Source organism: Anneissia japonica, unplaced genomic scaffold, assembly GCF_011630105.1.
Source record: "Anneissia japonica isolate Jap-2015-1 unplaced genomic scaffold, ASM1163010v1 scaffold1889_len2455224_cov183, whole genome shotgun sequence".
Taxonomy (NCBI): Eukaryota; Metazoa; Echinodermata; class Crinoidea; order Comatulida; family Comatulidae; genus Anneissia; species Anneissia japonica.
In genome coordinates, this window is record NW_022752980.1 from 795480 (window position 1) to 811586 (window position 16107).

General features: G+C 33.2%; 2 protein-coding genes across 3 annotated transcripts in view; one reads left to right on the forward strand and one right to left on the reverse strand.

Moving 5' to 3' along the window:
• Positions 1-866, reverse strand: part of LOC117122564 (sulfotransferase 1C2A-like) — a 5294-nt gene extending 4428 nt beyond the window's left edge. The window contains exons 1-2 of the mRNA XM_033268170.1: positions 729-866; positions 48-199 (exon numbers count right to left, since the gene is read on the reverse strand). Of these exons, the coding sequence (XP_033124061.1) occupies positions 48-192 (145 nt within the window). The 5' untranslated portion in view covers positions 193-199; positions 729-866. The remainder of the gene's footprint in view (positions 1-47; positions 200-728) is intronic.
• Positions 867-7669: 6803 nt separating this feature from the next.
• Positions 7670-16107, forward strand: part of LOC117122570 — a 113133-nt gene continuing 104695 nt past the window's right edge. For both annotated transcript variants that reach the window (XM_033268184.1, XM_033268182.1), the window contains exon 1: positions 7670-7805. The gene's annotated coding sequence lies outside the window, so the exon portion shown is untranslated. The remainder of the gene's footprint in view (positions 7806-16107) is intronic.

The window sequence follows — 16107 nt, forward strand, 5'->3', positions numbered from 1 at the left end:
ATATATATATATATATATATATATATATATATATAAATTAAAGTTACCTGATTTGGGTGACGTCATCACTACAACATCGTCTTCAAAGATCTCGAAATTTTGAAGCTCCTCTATGTGTTTCACTGTGGTGAAAATAGGATGCCGTACACCATCGATCACGTGCGTCTCCATTTCAACTGCATTAGAATTCATGTTTTGTCTGTATTTTCGTGTTATACATCAACATGTAAACACATATTTCAATCAAATATTATTTAAAAAAAAGCCATTCGTTGAACCTCCATTTTGACATCATTCATTTACATGGATTATATATATACTGGCCTAGTACTTCCACCTCATCTTTATTACTGTCTTTATTATTATTATTATTATTATTATTATTATTATTATTATTATTATTATTATTATTATTATTATTATTATTATTATTAAAGGCCCGTTTGCCTCTATTTATGCTTAGTGTTTTATATTTGACTTATATTATCAGCTAGGAGTTTCCTCCCTCTATTGTCTTACATAAGAGATTGATTTTATTTCACTTGCACAGTCTCCTAAAGAGGTCCACTGTGTGAACGAAATCCTGCACTAATAAAATATTCGTTTGTCTGTCTGTCATTTTACGAATTATATTTTTACAAAAAATAAATAAATAAATAACTTAAGTGCGAAAAAAAATGTATAATTAAAAAACAAAAAAAGTTTTATATCCTAACCTGTAGGCCTACCTGCTGAGTATATTGAGGAACAGTTCTAGTCGTAAATCGGAAGTCACTTCTGTTTATAACTCAATACGGCGATGTACTAATGGTTTGTACTGCTACCCACATCCACTAACATAATCTTTTCGTTTGTGTAAGAATGAATATTAATCTTTATTTGTTTTTACAGTTGTAGACTACCCGCATTTTATTGAAAGCCTTGCCATACGAGTAACAATCTTGTTATTAATTCAACAGGCCCTCTATCATCAATAAAATATAACTTTATATATTGTTTTCCTTTTAGCCAGATTGAGTATCATAATTATTATGACACCTATATTAAAATTTCTTAATGCAGTGTCACAATAAAATACATGGAACATCGTCAAATTTAGTAGTTAATTTGTCAAAACGACGTAATAACTACCATTCACTAATCAATAATAGTATAAACATAAACTCAAAAACTTTTCTTCTATTGGTCCATCTTTACAATTCAATGTCCCGATTCAAATATTAATCCAGTGTAATATCTACAACTTCGGCTCTTCATTCTATACATCAACCATGTTGCTGTAGAAGAAGTAAACCTTTAATAAGTAATAGATCCAACAAGGTGCTGGGCATGCTTATTATTAGGCCTGCCACTCGATTCTTAAAATCAAACCAAATCAAATCAAATATACTTTTATTTTCCATACAATAAAGTAATACAGTATACAATAATAAGGCAGAAAATTGAAACAAATATTGAATGGAAGGAGGCTACCAATAAGCTCTGCAAGAAGACCCCGCAGCGTTTTAAGACGTAGCTACCCATTACAAAGGAAGGTTGGAAAAATGACCGGCACCATTTACTTATCTTACCGGAGCCACTACCAACTCCCAACACTTTTAGTTCCCTTCCTTGGACAATTAACTGTGCAATAATTCGTTTTTGAAAGAGTGCATCTGTACGATGTGACACTGATAACATTTTCCGTCTAGCAACCTCATTATGCTAACACGTACTAGTCTGCATCGTCTGAAATGCTACGAAGATTAACTGACATTATTGGGCTAAAATAGGTACCGTACTGCTCTCAACACGACCAGATCCAAACGACATCGATCAATATATATCATAGATTTTACAGCGCTAGATAAGTATAAATACAGTGACCGCTATATAAAAAAATATGTGTATTAGGAGGTCAAATAATTTGTATAATGGAAAATCAATATGCTTCTTTTTCGGTAGACTTAATTATTACCCAATGTCCCTTGAAGCTTTTTTTTTTTTATAAACCGCTACCGGTTGTGTTTAATAATTTGGACCAATGTTAAACAGAAGTGGTATTTTCATATTAGATCATGGATAAATAGTTTCATGCTTTTACCCAAAATTGCACGATTATTTTTTGAAAAAAAAAAACCAAAAAAAAAACCAACCTACTTGTGCAGGTCTGCTACTGTATACCTACTGCTGGCCTAGAATGCTGCAGGGGATTTTAGTTGGTAACCATATTAAATAGAGTTATTTACTGAGGATTTTAGATTATCTTTGTCAGCGGCGGAACAGGCGGGGGAGCAGGGTGGGGAGGCAGATTGCCCCCTGACGGGTTTTACCGGGCTGAACTAGCCGTCATACCGGGCTGGGTAAAAAGAGAGAAGAAAGAGAGGAGAGGGAGGGAAAGAGAAAGTAGAGGAAGAGAAAAGTAAGGGAAAAGGAAAAGAAAAAGAAGAGAGAAAAATAAAGACAAGATTAATAAGGAAGATATCATAAGTGACCAGACTCACAACACCCTGCAACCTCTTCTCCACTTAACTCCTTTGATCTAAGCTGCCAGATGGCGTAGGCTAACCACCGGGGAACAAGGGGAAAACATCTATCTTTGGAAAATCTTTCCCACCCCTTTATAAATGCCCTTTTCATCCCCTGAAAGTGCCTAAAAATCTCAAATTTCGCATTCCTTGTCAGAGTAGGCCAATTTCCTCTAAAAATTGCACATTTAAGGGATTTTGAATCAATTCTGACGAAATTATAATTAAAAACACCAGGGGACAAGGGGAAAATATCCATCTTTGGAAAATCTTTCCCCACCCCTTTATAAATGCCTTTTTCATCATATGTAAGTGCCTAAATTCCTCAAATTTCGCATTTCTTGTCAGAGTAGGCCAATTTCCTCTAAAAATAGCACATTTTAGGGATTTTGTATCAATTCCGACGAAATTAGAATTAAAAACACCAGGGGACAAGGAGATAATATCCATCTTTGGAAAATCTTTCCCCACCCCTTGATAAATGCCGTTTTCATCCTCTGAAAGTGCCTAAAATCCTCAAATTTCGCGCGCTTCGCGCGCATTTCTTGTTACGTTAGGCTAATTTCCTCTATAAATTGCACATTAATTTAGGGAGTTTTCATCAATTCCGACGAAATTAGAATTAAAAACACAAAAACTTTTTGCGCGCTTGGCGCGCATTTATATTACTAGGGTTTTTTAGTGTTATACTTTTAAGTTATTTAAACACATAATAGTCCCAAAATCAAGAAAGAAAAATTTAAGATAGATCGTTTTAACCTAAAAGAAGGGCCTCAACGTGTAGTGATGGTGAAAGAATATGTTTGTAATAAATAAAACCATGATGAAAATGCTTATATTTAGTTTCAAACACACGTGTGTGGCCTATATTATAAACTAGAAATTGCAAGTGAAGTGCTGCGAAGTACAACTGCATATAAAGTTTAAAAAATTTCTATGTATGTGGAAAATGTAGTTGATTACCAAAGGTTACAATTTTTATTTTGAAGACTGCATGGTCTAGGAAGTGTACATTTTTTTATGGGGCGGGTTTTCTAGGGGCGAGTTGACTGCCAAAGAGTGTTGCCAAAGTGCGAGCCAGCGTGTTATTTGATCACAAGTGCGAGACATCGCAGTTGTGCGAGGTATTGGCTGAGATTTGTGGAGTACAATTCAAAAAACAACTATAGGCCTAGGTCTAATAATGAATTATTGTGATGTTAAGTAGACAATGTTAGCTATCAAGGAGCGACGTTGTTTTTCATTCGTCCCTTCAAGGCTAGGCCTATACCATCCTAGCTAGTCTACTAGGCCTAGAGTAGGATAAGGCTAACGCGACATGCGGACGTTGGTACGTGTTGGTTAGTCTACAAACGTCGCCTAAAGTAATTAATTTTAACCGAAGAAATGCTATATATATATGTTGAACTCGACCCTTCTATTCCACAATCATCGTCAGTTATAGTACGTTTGGCAGAACTCGTTCTTACCACAGCTGCATTTACTTTCAACAACAAATTCTACCGCCAGTTATCTGGAGTTGCTATGGGTACCAAAATGGGTCCTAGCTTTGCTTGCCTATTTATGGCATCAAGGACTAGTGCTGTCCAACTACGCATGCGGTGAGGAATTAGTTGCTTTAATCAAATTTGTTATGCCCAGTGTGTAGTGTGATTTGAAGTGTAATAAAACGACGGTACTGGGTAGACAACTTGATTTTTCGAACAATTATCCAATCGTAGAAGGCTTGTGAAGATAAGCCTATCTGAGAGTGACTCTAGAGAGGTAGAGACCAGGGAATATCTAGACGTTAAATTGAACAAAGATTAAAATACGTAATAAATACTATAGACACAACGTATACACAGAGACTAGCTTAAAAACGTAAACATGTGTAATTTAAATATAAATGTTTATAAATGTATGTGTAAGTATGCCTATTCTGTTAATTGTGATAAAAACAACGAAAACTGTCAAAGAATAAAGGAAGAATAGGAAAGTGACTTTACACTGTGTACCAAAAGCTATATAATAATTTTATTATCATTTTAATTGCTTTAATCCAAATTTTTTAAAGCATTGTTTAAGCCTTGTGTGTAACTTTATCCTAGTGTGTTTATATTTTCAAATATTCGAAAATCGTTCTGTAAATATGTCACGCATTTCAGCTATGTACCGTTGCTGCCATGTTGATATATGAATAAAATAAAATGAAAAAATGTAACGGAAAAAAGGGTAATCGCTCATTATTATATTTTACGTGTTTGTAGTAAATTTTAGGCATTATCGTCAGAGGTCTGATGTAGATACCCAAGGCTATCACGTTTCATAATTCGACATCAAAATCAAGACCTACAGTATTTAGTTTGCAGGATTCTAGCAAATTTCAAATGGTTAAAGTCGTATCCTTTAATTTCAGTTAATGATTCCACACAATTGCATTAATAATTAAGAGTGCTGCCGAATCGAAGGTATATTGGACTGATAAGAGGAAGTTAAGTACACCCTCTACTTACAGTAACGGATCCCATACTTTTGGTTCAGCTCTTTTTGCACCTCTGGTCTACCACTATTTCTCATCGTCGTCACCACCACCAATACCCGCCACCACCACCATCATTATCATCATCATCGTCATCATTATCCTAGACGTCGTTGTCGCCGTTGTCGTCATCATCATCATCATCATTATGACCGCCTTCTTGTAAATGACCACCGCTCCTCTTTCATCAGTGGCGGCGCTTACCGTCCTCAAACCCTCTTGCGTTGGCAAGCATAGGATCCTGAAATATATTTTTAAAAATTTGTTTATTAGTATTTATTTATATTGTTTATATATCAGAGACGCGGACAGTGACTCTTTAATTTAAAATAACAAATAATTAATATAATATTGAATGTTTTATCTTTTTGATTAACTATATTTTATGATGACCAACTCTATTATTTTAACATGGAATTTAAGCGTTTTGCATAGCGCCCCTTACGGGAGAAATTGTTTCTTATGACGTAACTGTTTCGCAGCGATACACCCATAGTAATTGAATCTAGATTCATTATTAAAGGTCTATGTTTATTACCATATCAGTTATCTTGAATCCAGTACCGTAAACGAGTATATTAAATACAATGTCGCAAACAGAGACAATACATTTATATTTAGGAACTTCATTGTTCACTAAACCTCTCCTGTTGTGCTACCGTATTATTATTGTATTATTGCCTATCATCATAGTCATAATCATCACCATCATCGTCGTCTTCATCGTCACCTTCATCGTCATCATCATCATCATCTTCATCATTATCATCATCACCATCATATCTTTTTAAATTTTGGATTTCATTTTTATTATTCAATGTAATTATTCACAATTCACAATTCTTTATTCCATAAAAAATATAATATAACAATTATATAAATACAAGTGGGGACCTAAAACAAAGCAGAAGCTTGTGGTCATTAGGCCTCAATACAATTTATTTTAATTGCATAAACATTAAAATACAAAATATTACACATAAAAAATAGAGATAAATTATATTTTATTTTTATTATTCAATGTAAATATTCACAATTCACAATTCTTTATTCCATAAAATATAATAACAATAATATAAATACAAGTGGGGACCTAAAATAAAGAAGTAGCTTGTGATCATTAGGCCCCAATACATTTTTTTTTTAAATTACATAAACATTAAAATACAAAAAATGATATGTTTGATTTATTTATTGATTTATTTAATTTTAGACTTTTTATACTTAAATATAAAATCAATAATCATTTTTAAGAGTGATATCATCGTCCTCATTATCATCATCCTCATCAGCATTGTTTGCCTTCATCATCACTATCGTCATTAATAATGTTATAATAATAATAATAATAATAATAATAATAATAATAATAATTATAATAATGATGATGATGATAAACTCATTTGCTCGTAACTCAATTTCTCTTCAAATTCGTATAAACCGTCTAAACTATAAAATATAAACATGTTCTATAAAAAACATAAGACACCTAAAACAGTAAAAAAAAAAACAATTAAAAATGACATTAGATTATTTACATAATGATGATGATAGTACAGGTGTAATTTTGCCCTACCTGACGTGGAAATGAACTTAATACTCGGTACGTTTAAAAACATTTACGAAAAATAATCACAAGTTGTTCTCGGGTAGGACTCGAACTCAGACCTCCAGTCCTACCCTAGAACAACTTGCGATTTTTTGCAATTATTTTCAAAACGTACTGAGTATTCATTTCCACGTCAGGTAGGGCAAAATTACACCTATACTTGATTTTCCTGACGCAAATCCAGTTATTGTTTATTCCATCACGACAATAACAACTACTATCGATGATGATGATGATGATAATTAACAAACAATAATAATAACAACAACAACAACAACAATATAATAATAATAATAACAATAAGTAATAATAATAACAAAAACAATAACAATAATATGCAAATATAATTTATAAGATCAAAGGCGGAGAAATTATATCATAGCAGAGTATAAAAATACTGTAATGTTATTGCTATTGGTATTATTGTCAATGCTATTTTTGATAATGTTATTTATATATTGTATTGTTAATAATGATATTGCCATTGTTAGAATACTATATATATATATATTTTTTATTAATAAACCCTTTTACGAGGTCAGAGTTTTATCATTTTAATATCAGAAGTTCAGTATATGTTAATTCATCATTAATTTATGCTGTAGTTACGTATACTAGTGGAATACATTTTTATTGTATACTATATGAAAAACATGAGTCATACAGTATATCTTTTTGAAACAGGTCTAAATTCATATGGCGTTGTAATTAAAACGTTTTCTTTTATTATCTCTTTCAAATTGGTAATCCCTGTATTAGTCATCATAAATATAATTGGGGTGTGCCCAACAATGATAATACTGTAATAATAATATACAGTAACTACGGAATAGGCGGCGGTGATTTTCTACTACAAGAAGACTCATCAATAAACAAAAGAATGGCATTGTACACAAATTGCACACGGCACGTAGGCTTTTCAACAGGTCTGATACAGCGAGTCCAATCAGATCGGAGATTTATTAAGATTTATCCAATGAGAAACCTCGATTTACTTTCACTACAACGCTCGTAGCTCAGATCGGATCTTCTAGAGTGCCATTTTATAGCATTAATGTTAACTTGTTACCAAGCGGTGGAAAACGGTTTTCTTCATCCGGCCGATCAAGCAAACGGTGGTAAATACAGAAATTGGATTATACCAGGCTTATTATTGTATATCTTTAAGGTAAGAAACAATATCTAGAATAAGTGTAACATGTTGTAAGTAATGCGCAATTAATTATATGTAGATATCAGAAAACCATTTCTAAAGCTTACGAATAGCAGTCAAGCAGGCCTGGCTGGGGGCTTAGGCCTAGGCTAGCCTAGTTTTACCGGTAAATTTATCTGCGTGGGTAGCCTAGACTGCGCTTAGACAGGCTACCCCAGTACGTAGGCGTATGTTAGGACCTTTGACTAGGCTTAGAGTCTAGGCTACACTGAGAGGCCCGGCGGACTGAGATGGTGAATTTCTCCGACGCCTATCTAGGTAGGCCTAAGAATAGGCCTTTAACTGTTTGTAGGCCTAACATTTTTACTTAGGCCTAGCCTTAGGTAGGGCCTAGGCCCACTTGGCCTAGCTAGGGCCGGCCTGGCTGGCGAGCCAGGCATGAGGCCCCTCCCTTCTCCTAGCTAGCCTAGGCCTAGGGGCCTTCCCCTTGCCTAGGCCAAGAGACTATATGCTAGGAGGGCAGCAAAAAAAAAAAATAAATAAATGAAATTATGTTTTCTTATTTAGCAAATATTTTTTGCCAAAACCATCCAGATAGAGGAGAAAATAAAAATATTTTTTTTTTATCGGTGAATGTAAACAGTGTAGTATTTTGGAATACATATTTTATTTTTGAAGATTCCAAGGCAGGTGTAATATAAATAATGATAAAGAAAACCTTTTACTTTTTTCTGAAATTTCCATTTTTTTGTGGAATGTGTGCTATAATTGAACAAAATAAAATTTTATTTTTCATTATTGGCGTGTTGTTGCCATATTGGTGAAACAGGCAACACAATGTATTTATACTCCTGGATGAACAAAGCAAAGCCAATAAAGCAAGGACACAAGTGTAGTGTACAGCGTGGGACTGAAACCCCGACCTTGAGTTTGGGAAACCAAACCATTCCTACAGTACTGCGCCGAACCACTTCCATGATAGTAAATAATTTACTACTAGTTAAACTGCCATGTATTGTATTTTTTTTTATAATGGAGACTTAAACTTAGATCCTTTGTATCATCTATAGGTGAGATTTTTTTTTATATCTTGTTTAGTGAAATTGCAGACTGCAAATATTGATGATTTTTAATAAATAAAATTCTATTTTTGGCCAATTAGCGCACCTGCTGCCACGAAAAAGTGGGAATTTCAGAAAAAAAACCCAAAGTTTTTCTTTATTTATATTACTGTACGCCCTCCGATGACACCTTCAAATCTCCAAAGATAAGATATGTATATTTCTTCATAAAATTTGAAGCATTTAACCATCCTATGTTACATTTACCAATAAAATTTTAATTTTTATTTTCTCCACCATCTGGATTTTTTTGGCAAACTATTTGCTAATTAAATAAGAAAACAAATTTTGTTTTTATTCTGCCCTTCACCGATGATCTTTAAAAATGAAGTACGCGAAACAATGAATAAAAAAGTCTCTCCTTTCTAATTACTGTATGTGTCATGATTTTAATAATTGGGTGGATGTGATCTTTTTTGAGCAGATTTCAGTCTTAATTTCCCAGGGGCCATTCTCTGTTATGATGTAATTAGCTGCTATTATTATCATTAATTATATCATGCAGCATTAATTGATGCCCCTCGGCTAAGGTGTCCATTACTCTAGTTCACGATTTCATATTTTATGGAACATTTTGTAATTGAACTCTGTATTTTAGGATGAATAAATATTTTTTACATTCATAGTCTCTTGTGGTCAGCATACAAGTATTAACGAAAATAAAAGTGCGTAATAATTGTTTATTTAAATACTTTTCTCTGGTATAGTAATAAGCCAAACCCCTTGAAGACAAAATTGGGCCAATTTTTTGGGGTAGTGGGGTGGCAATTTTTCGGCACTTATGACTAATTCAAAGCCAATATTTGATGCTTTTCCTGGGCTTTTGCCCGAGGAAAAGGCTGGTACATAACATAGGGCATAATGTAGGGGTGGGCTTATTGAGGTATTCTTGCGGGGAACTATTGTATGGTACTGTATTAACTCAGGGTCTTAACTTATTTTTTGTATAGTAGTCCAGATTCATAAAACTTAAAATAGTTATTATAGTAGCCCCCAAGTACCACTCACATTTAGCAGCAGCAGCTGATGACAGTAGAAAGGTCGCATGTTTTAACCTTGAATCATACATCGGTCATGATAATTAATATTGACTTGATTATACACCATATTAATCGAAGGTGCCTTTCGCATTCAGCAATGCATGATCTATCAAGCGCGATCTGCCCTCACGGGTGATAGTGCAAACAGCTTCTCCACCTCGATTGTACGCAAGCGGTGTTGAGTTCTTGCGCTTGTTAGCCTCCACACAATGGCTTGGGGCTTGATACAGCCACGAACAATTACTATGGCAGTCATGATAACAAGCTGTAAATAAACATTCCAACTCACCATGTATCATAAATATTTGCTAAGAAACACAGTTTGATAATGAATTTTAAAAAAAATGTGAAGATTTTTCTTTGTTACTTATATACTATACACAGTGTGTAATGAACCCAGACCACAAAAAAATATTTCTTTTGTATTAGAAACCCATTATTCTATCAACCCACTTGAAAAGAAGGCCTGAATTATTGTAAGTTGATGATTTTTTTAATTTAATGGTGATTACTGATACAGATGCCTGAGATTTATTTGGAAATTTAAACATTTTGCAAAAAATTCTTTTTTTAGTATGTTAACATCAATATTGCAGTACCACAGATTATAGATTAATTCAACCCTAGCAACCCTTGGCCAATACTTTTTTAAACCTTGTTTAGCAAACTTATTTTGTTTTTTAAGATCGTCAGAGGAGGGTGAAAAGAAAATATAAATAAAATTGTTTTCTTATTTAGCAAAACAATTTTGCTGAAAGTATCTAAGCAGAGGAGAAAATGAAAATAAAATTGTATTGATGAATGTAAACAATGTACTGTAGTAACAAGATTAATAAATGCTTTGAATTTAGTTGAGGAAGAATGTATTTTTTTGAAAATTTCATTGAAGGAGGGTTAAATAAAAATAAAGATTTTTTATTTTTTTTTTTTGGAATTTCCATTTTTTGTGGCAGAGGGTTTGCAAACAAGGTATAAAAATAAAGAAGTCTAGTGATTTACTTATTTATAGCCTATATGGTTGTGGTTAGTCTTCATCCAATTTTACTTTTTTTTCCAAGATTTTTTTTTCTGAGTTGTCTGTGCGCTAAACATGCCATAATACTGAAAAATCCCCTCCTCTTGATGTTATAATTCACATTAAAATGATTGCTTTTCCTTTAAATTCCCAACTTGAACAAAGACAGTTTAAACCCAATGAAAAAAAAAAGGATTAATTTATCATCCTTGCCCGCATGTCTTTTGTGGTATTGATAAAAGAAGTGACTATAATATTCAAGTTGAAATTTAAAATATCTTTATGTACAGTATTGAAAGCTGTATTTTTTATCATAAATAATTCACATTAAAAGAAGAGTAATTTGTTAGGCCTACTTTTCTATTCAATTCAAACTTACTACTATAAATATACTGTACAAGGTAAACATTGCATAGAAAATTCCAAACTTGAATTATACCAAAATGGAGCCCAGATGCTGGGGAGTGGGGGAGGGGATCGTCCGTCTGAGTCATCAAGTGTTTGATTGTTCCAGACATGTATGAAATAAAATATAGTATCGTGTTCAAGGCTTCCTACTGTAGGATTGACATTTAGTATTAAGGTCAAGACAAACAATAGAAATGATTATGATTCATACGTCTTCCAGATTTAGTAATAATTTATGGATCATTTTATCTGGCTTTATGCCAGTCCCATACTATGAGTAGTCAAGTATATGAAATAAAATTCAATAATTTAGGAATGTATTGGAGCAATCATGTTTTGATAGATCAACAAATGATAATGTGTACAGTATAAATCACGGTCTGTAAACTATAGGCCTACCCTCAACCGACTACACTCCTTTGCGATTGGTTGTATTTAGTCTGTGGTTAATCCAAAGCTGATTATTCACGTTCGCAACCAACGAGCGCATTCATTCCAGTTCAGACACAAAAACCTTTATATTGGAACGGTTCTAGGCCTCCAGTGGCTAGACCTATCTTGAATAACCTCAGCCAATCAGTGCCAGTGGAATTTGTTGCGATCAGATTGCATGATAAAGTAGTTATTGTAGTCCACCCAATCGCAATGGAGTAACAATGGACTTCCCGCTAAGCGCCGCTTGATATTGATGCTAAGGTCCTACAAAACCACATTGTTGAAACATACGCAAACACGTGCGTTTGTGGGACAACACGTATACTTGTTAGACACATGCGTCGCCGTATGCATAGCCCTGTTCTGATTGGTCAGTTGTTAAGTTTGATTGTCACTACGGAAAGTTCCAAGCGATATCGATTACTTATCGACTGCTATTGGTGAGCTTTCACTTCGATTGTGAATTGCGATTGGGTGTCGTAATTGTTACAACCGATCCCAATGTGTTGCTAAAATAGTCTAAATAGGGTATTTAAGGGCTGCAGCCAGGTGAAAAACAGTAATCAAAGATTTGTTTTTGTAAAACTGTTTCGTTGATATAGCGAATACACAGTTTATATTAAATATTGTCACTAAGAGAACAGATAATGATGTCAGATTATTGTATATCATCATAAGAACATGGAGGTACAGTTTATTTAACCCATAACTTGCAGCGTCATTCTGCTGAATTTCGTATGGGCGTGGTCTGTGACAACATGTAGAGTAGCTACATGTTCACATCATTCCACAATGACAGGGACTGAAATGAACCATAGCATCTGGGGTAACCCCCTACTATTCCGATAGAAACAATTGGTTCTTTAAAGTGCACACGAGGCAGATGTATACACTGGATCTCCATTTCAAGTCCTATCAGAGAAGACTTGGTTCTACCAACTGAACCATGGGTGAGGAGCTGCTGGAACCAGCGCTGATGTTAAGGCTGTAGCCAACGGCCAGGTTTTTTATACAATGGTAATAACTGGCATAGCTGGGCTGCGAGCTTGGTGCCTAGAATTTCAATTCAAGCCATTCAAGTAAAAAGTTTGCAGAACACTGAGTATTAATAATAACCCAGGAGGATAACAATACTTTTGTGCTGACCAGGCAATTAAATGTGTTATGTAACATAAATTGTGTGTTCTTAACAATCCTCTTCACAAAAAGACAGCCATAGGTGGAATTCCACAAATCACTTTGTTAATTTATTCTGTAGTATTGTGAAGCCATGCGATTGTTGAAGCCATTGTTTGAATTTTGTTTATCATCAATAATCGTTTTGTTGTTGTCCATGACCTGTTGGCTGATCCCACTTTAATTCAATAACTTGCCCTTCAGCTTGGGGTCTACTGTCTGTAACAGAGTCCTTGTTTGTTATTTCAAGACACTCTCTATTGATTATGTTATCATTATTAATGACAATAGGCTCAGCTCTTGGGTGTTGGTTATCACAATAATAAAAAAGGTAAGAAATGTTGTTGCACATTATGATATTTGACCAGCTCTGTGAAAATCCTCCGTTTGTCGCAATTTCTAATTTCCAGCAAACACCCAAAACGTTCGAGATTCAGAATTTTCATGTTTTTTTGCATTAATGCAGATATTGAATATAACATTTCTTCAGAATATCAAATCACTGAATTTAACTGAAAAGTATATTATTTTAAAAATTATTTTTAAAATACAAATCTTAACAATAAACTTTTGATTTTGGAATCTTTGGAAGCTGTTTTATCAAAACCTACATGACTGATCTATTAGAACATTTATTCTGGTTTGTAGTATTAGTAAGTTTAAAAATTCTTAAATTGATTATTCAGTTCAATTTACAGTAGTCAATATTTAATTGGCAGCAAATAGCTGAAGTGCATTAATAAAAATTCTATATTAAAATGACCCAACAATAAAATAACAATACAATTAAATACACCCAAAATACAATCCAATTTTTAAAAAGAATTTCAGATTACTGGCAAGTTCTAATATTATCACTCCAAATACAGTATATACAAATACTGATATAAAGAAGAACCAGAATTTTTCCAAAAGTGATGTGTGTACAAGGGTAATGTTTTTACTGGTCTGCAGAGTATACAGTAGTTTTGATATTAAAAGTAATTTAAACTAATAATTTACTTAAGTGCATATTATTATTAAGCAAAGCTATATTGATTTTATTTTTCAATGATTACATAGCCTTTAAGATAGATCATACTGAAGAGCAAAGTTAATGCATTCCTCAAATTCAATACATCAATAACTACAGCTTATCTTCAGGGCCAAATTTATAAGAATCAATAAGCAACGAATATACTGGATATACAGTAGTGTAGTCTAACAATATTATTGATATTAATTATCTATTGTGATATTGATTTACAGGTTGTAGAATATTTATTCAGTAAAATATTTATTATTCCTTATAAATTCTAATATTCCTAGCATGTTCCTAGATCTTCAATTAAAACTACCGTATGTTGAAATTTAATATAATAAATAATAGTAGTATATTATAATTTAAAAGCTATCAATTTTTTATTAACAATTTTTTATTTTCTTGACCCTTAAAGTGTATAGACAGTATCATTAATCAAGGTATTGAGCTTGTGTTTAAGTCTTTTCCCGACTATGAACATTATGTGGACAAAACACGTGACATGCCTATATATATACTGTAATCATGATGACATCACGTCATGACCATATATAGAACATTATGACTACTTTTTTCATATAAAATTTGATAGCTTGGATAAAGCTTTAGAACAGAATTTGAGTTCCCTAATGAACTGTATGTGGATTGAATGCATGTTCCGCATAAGTAAATGTAGCAAACAGGTTTGAATTGCAAACAGGTTTGAAAAAAAGTGCGTGACCGGTGGTCGGAGACATCATGAATGTCCCGTAGGCATTTTCAGGAGAAAAAACAAAAATAAAAAATAAAATCTGTTTCGGCTCTTCATAGGGTACAGATAAAATTTGGTGCTGGAGGCATTTGATAAAGATAATTTGTGATCAGTGGCATAAACATTTTTTTTTTCCAGGCCTGGTTGCTGTTATTGCTGTCATTCTTGACAATGTTCCAATAAAGAACGAAACGTAGAATCAACTATGGCCTCACGTCTGTCATTTTTCGGAGTCGCCATACTCATATTCTGGTTGCTGTTAGCTAAGATGAAGAATATGGAATGAATGAATTTAAACTGTTGATAAATAAATGAATAAAAATAAAATGAATAATTACATGTTATTTGTATAATTGCATGTTCCACATTAAAGTAAATGTTGCTATGATAAAAATTATCAAATAAATAAATTGTTTATTTGTGGATGAGTAAATAAATAAAAATAAAATGAATATTAATAGTTACAACCACTGTACATCAAAACAATGAAAGATAACATCTCCGTAACTGCTTTCTAACAATTTTGTCTGAGCCAAGAATGTTAAGTACTACAGTATTAGCTATCCATTCAGCCATAATGAATTGAATTCTTCTGTGAATAACTCTGAATGTTGGACGTGTGATTATATATATCTCTTGTACAGTATGCGAGTCTTATTCAGATCCAAGCGGTTTATCTCTTAATGTTTTCTAAGCCCATTAGAATGTACTGCTTAGTTCGTCAGTCATCCATTAAATTAATATGAATTCTTTTTTGAGTGTTCTTTTATAAAATGTTTCTGGATGGATTATTTAAATGGATTCATGCACAAATCTTTCAATAGCGCATAGAAAGCTGCTATACTAATTGCATCATTTTTTGTGTATTTTTCTGGGTGTTGTGATGTTACTTGCTGTACAGGGTCCAGCGTGGTAATACAATAAGTCTGTATTTCTACTGTGCCGCCGAGTCCTATCATCAAACAGTATCAGATACATAGGCTTTTCTGTGGGAGTATTTTAGTGCAAGAATGTTACCTAAAGATCAGTTTAAACTTTATGCATCAATTTATGCACAGAAAAAAAAAATTAAATTTTCAAGGTGGCAGTAAAAGGAAGCTGCGGGAGGACAAGAAACTATTTAATGTTTTATAAAATACCTGTATTTTTTGTTTGTTGTAGGCTCTACAGGTATGCCACGTATTCCTGTAGGTTCTTATGAACATAAACTTATTTATATTTTTTATTGAGGTGCAGTACCAAGTGAGTCTTAAACTACTGTAGCCAAACGAGACACAACAATCCGCTAGAGTTCACTCTGTCTGCTGAGGCCAGAAAATACAAATTAACAATCTACAATCTGCATCTTAC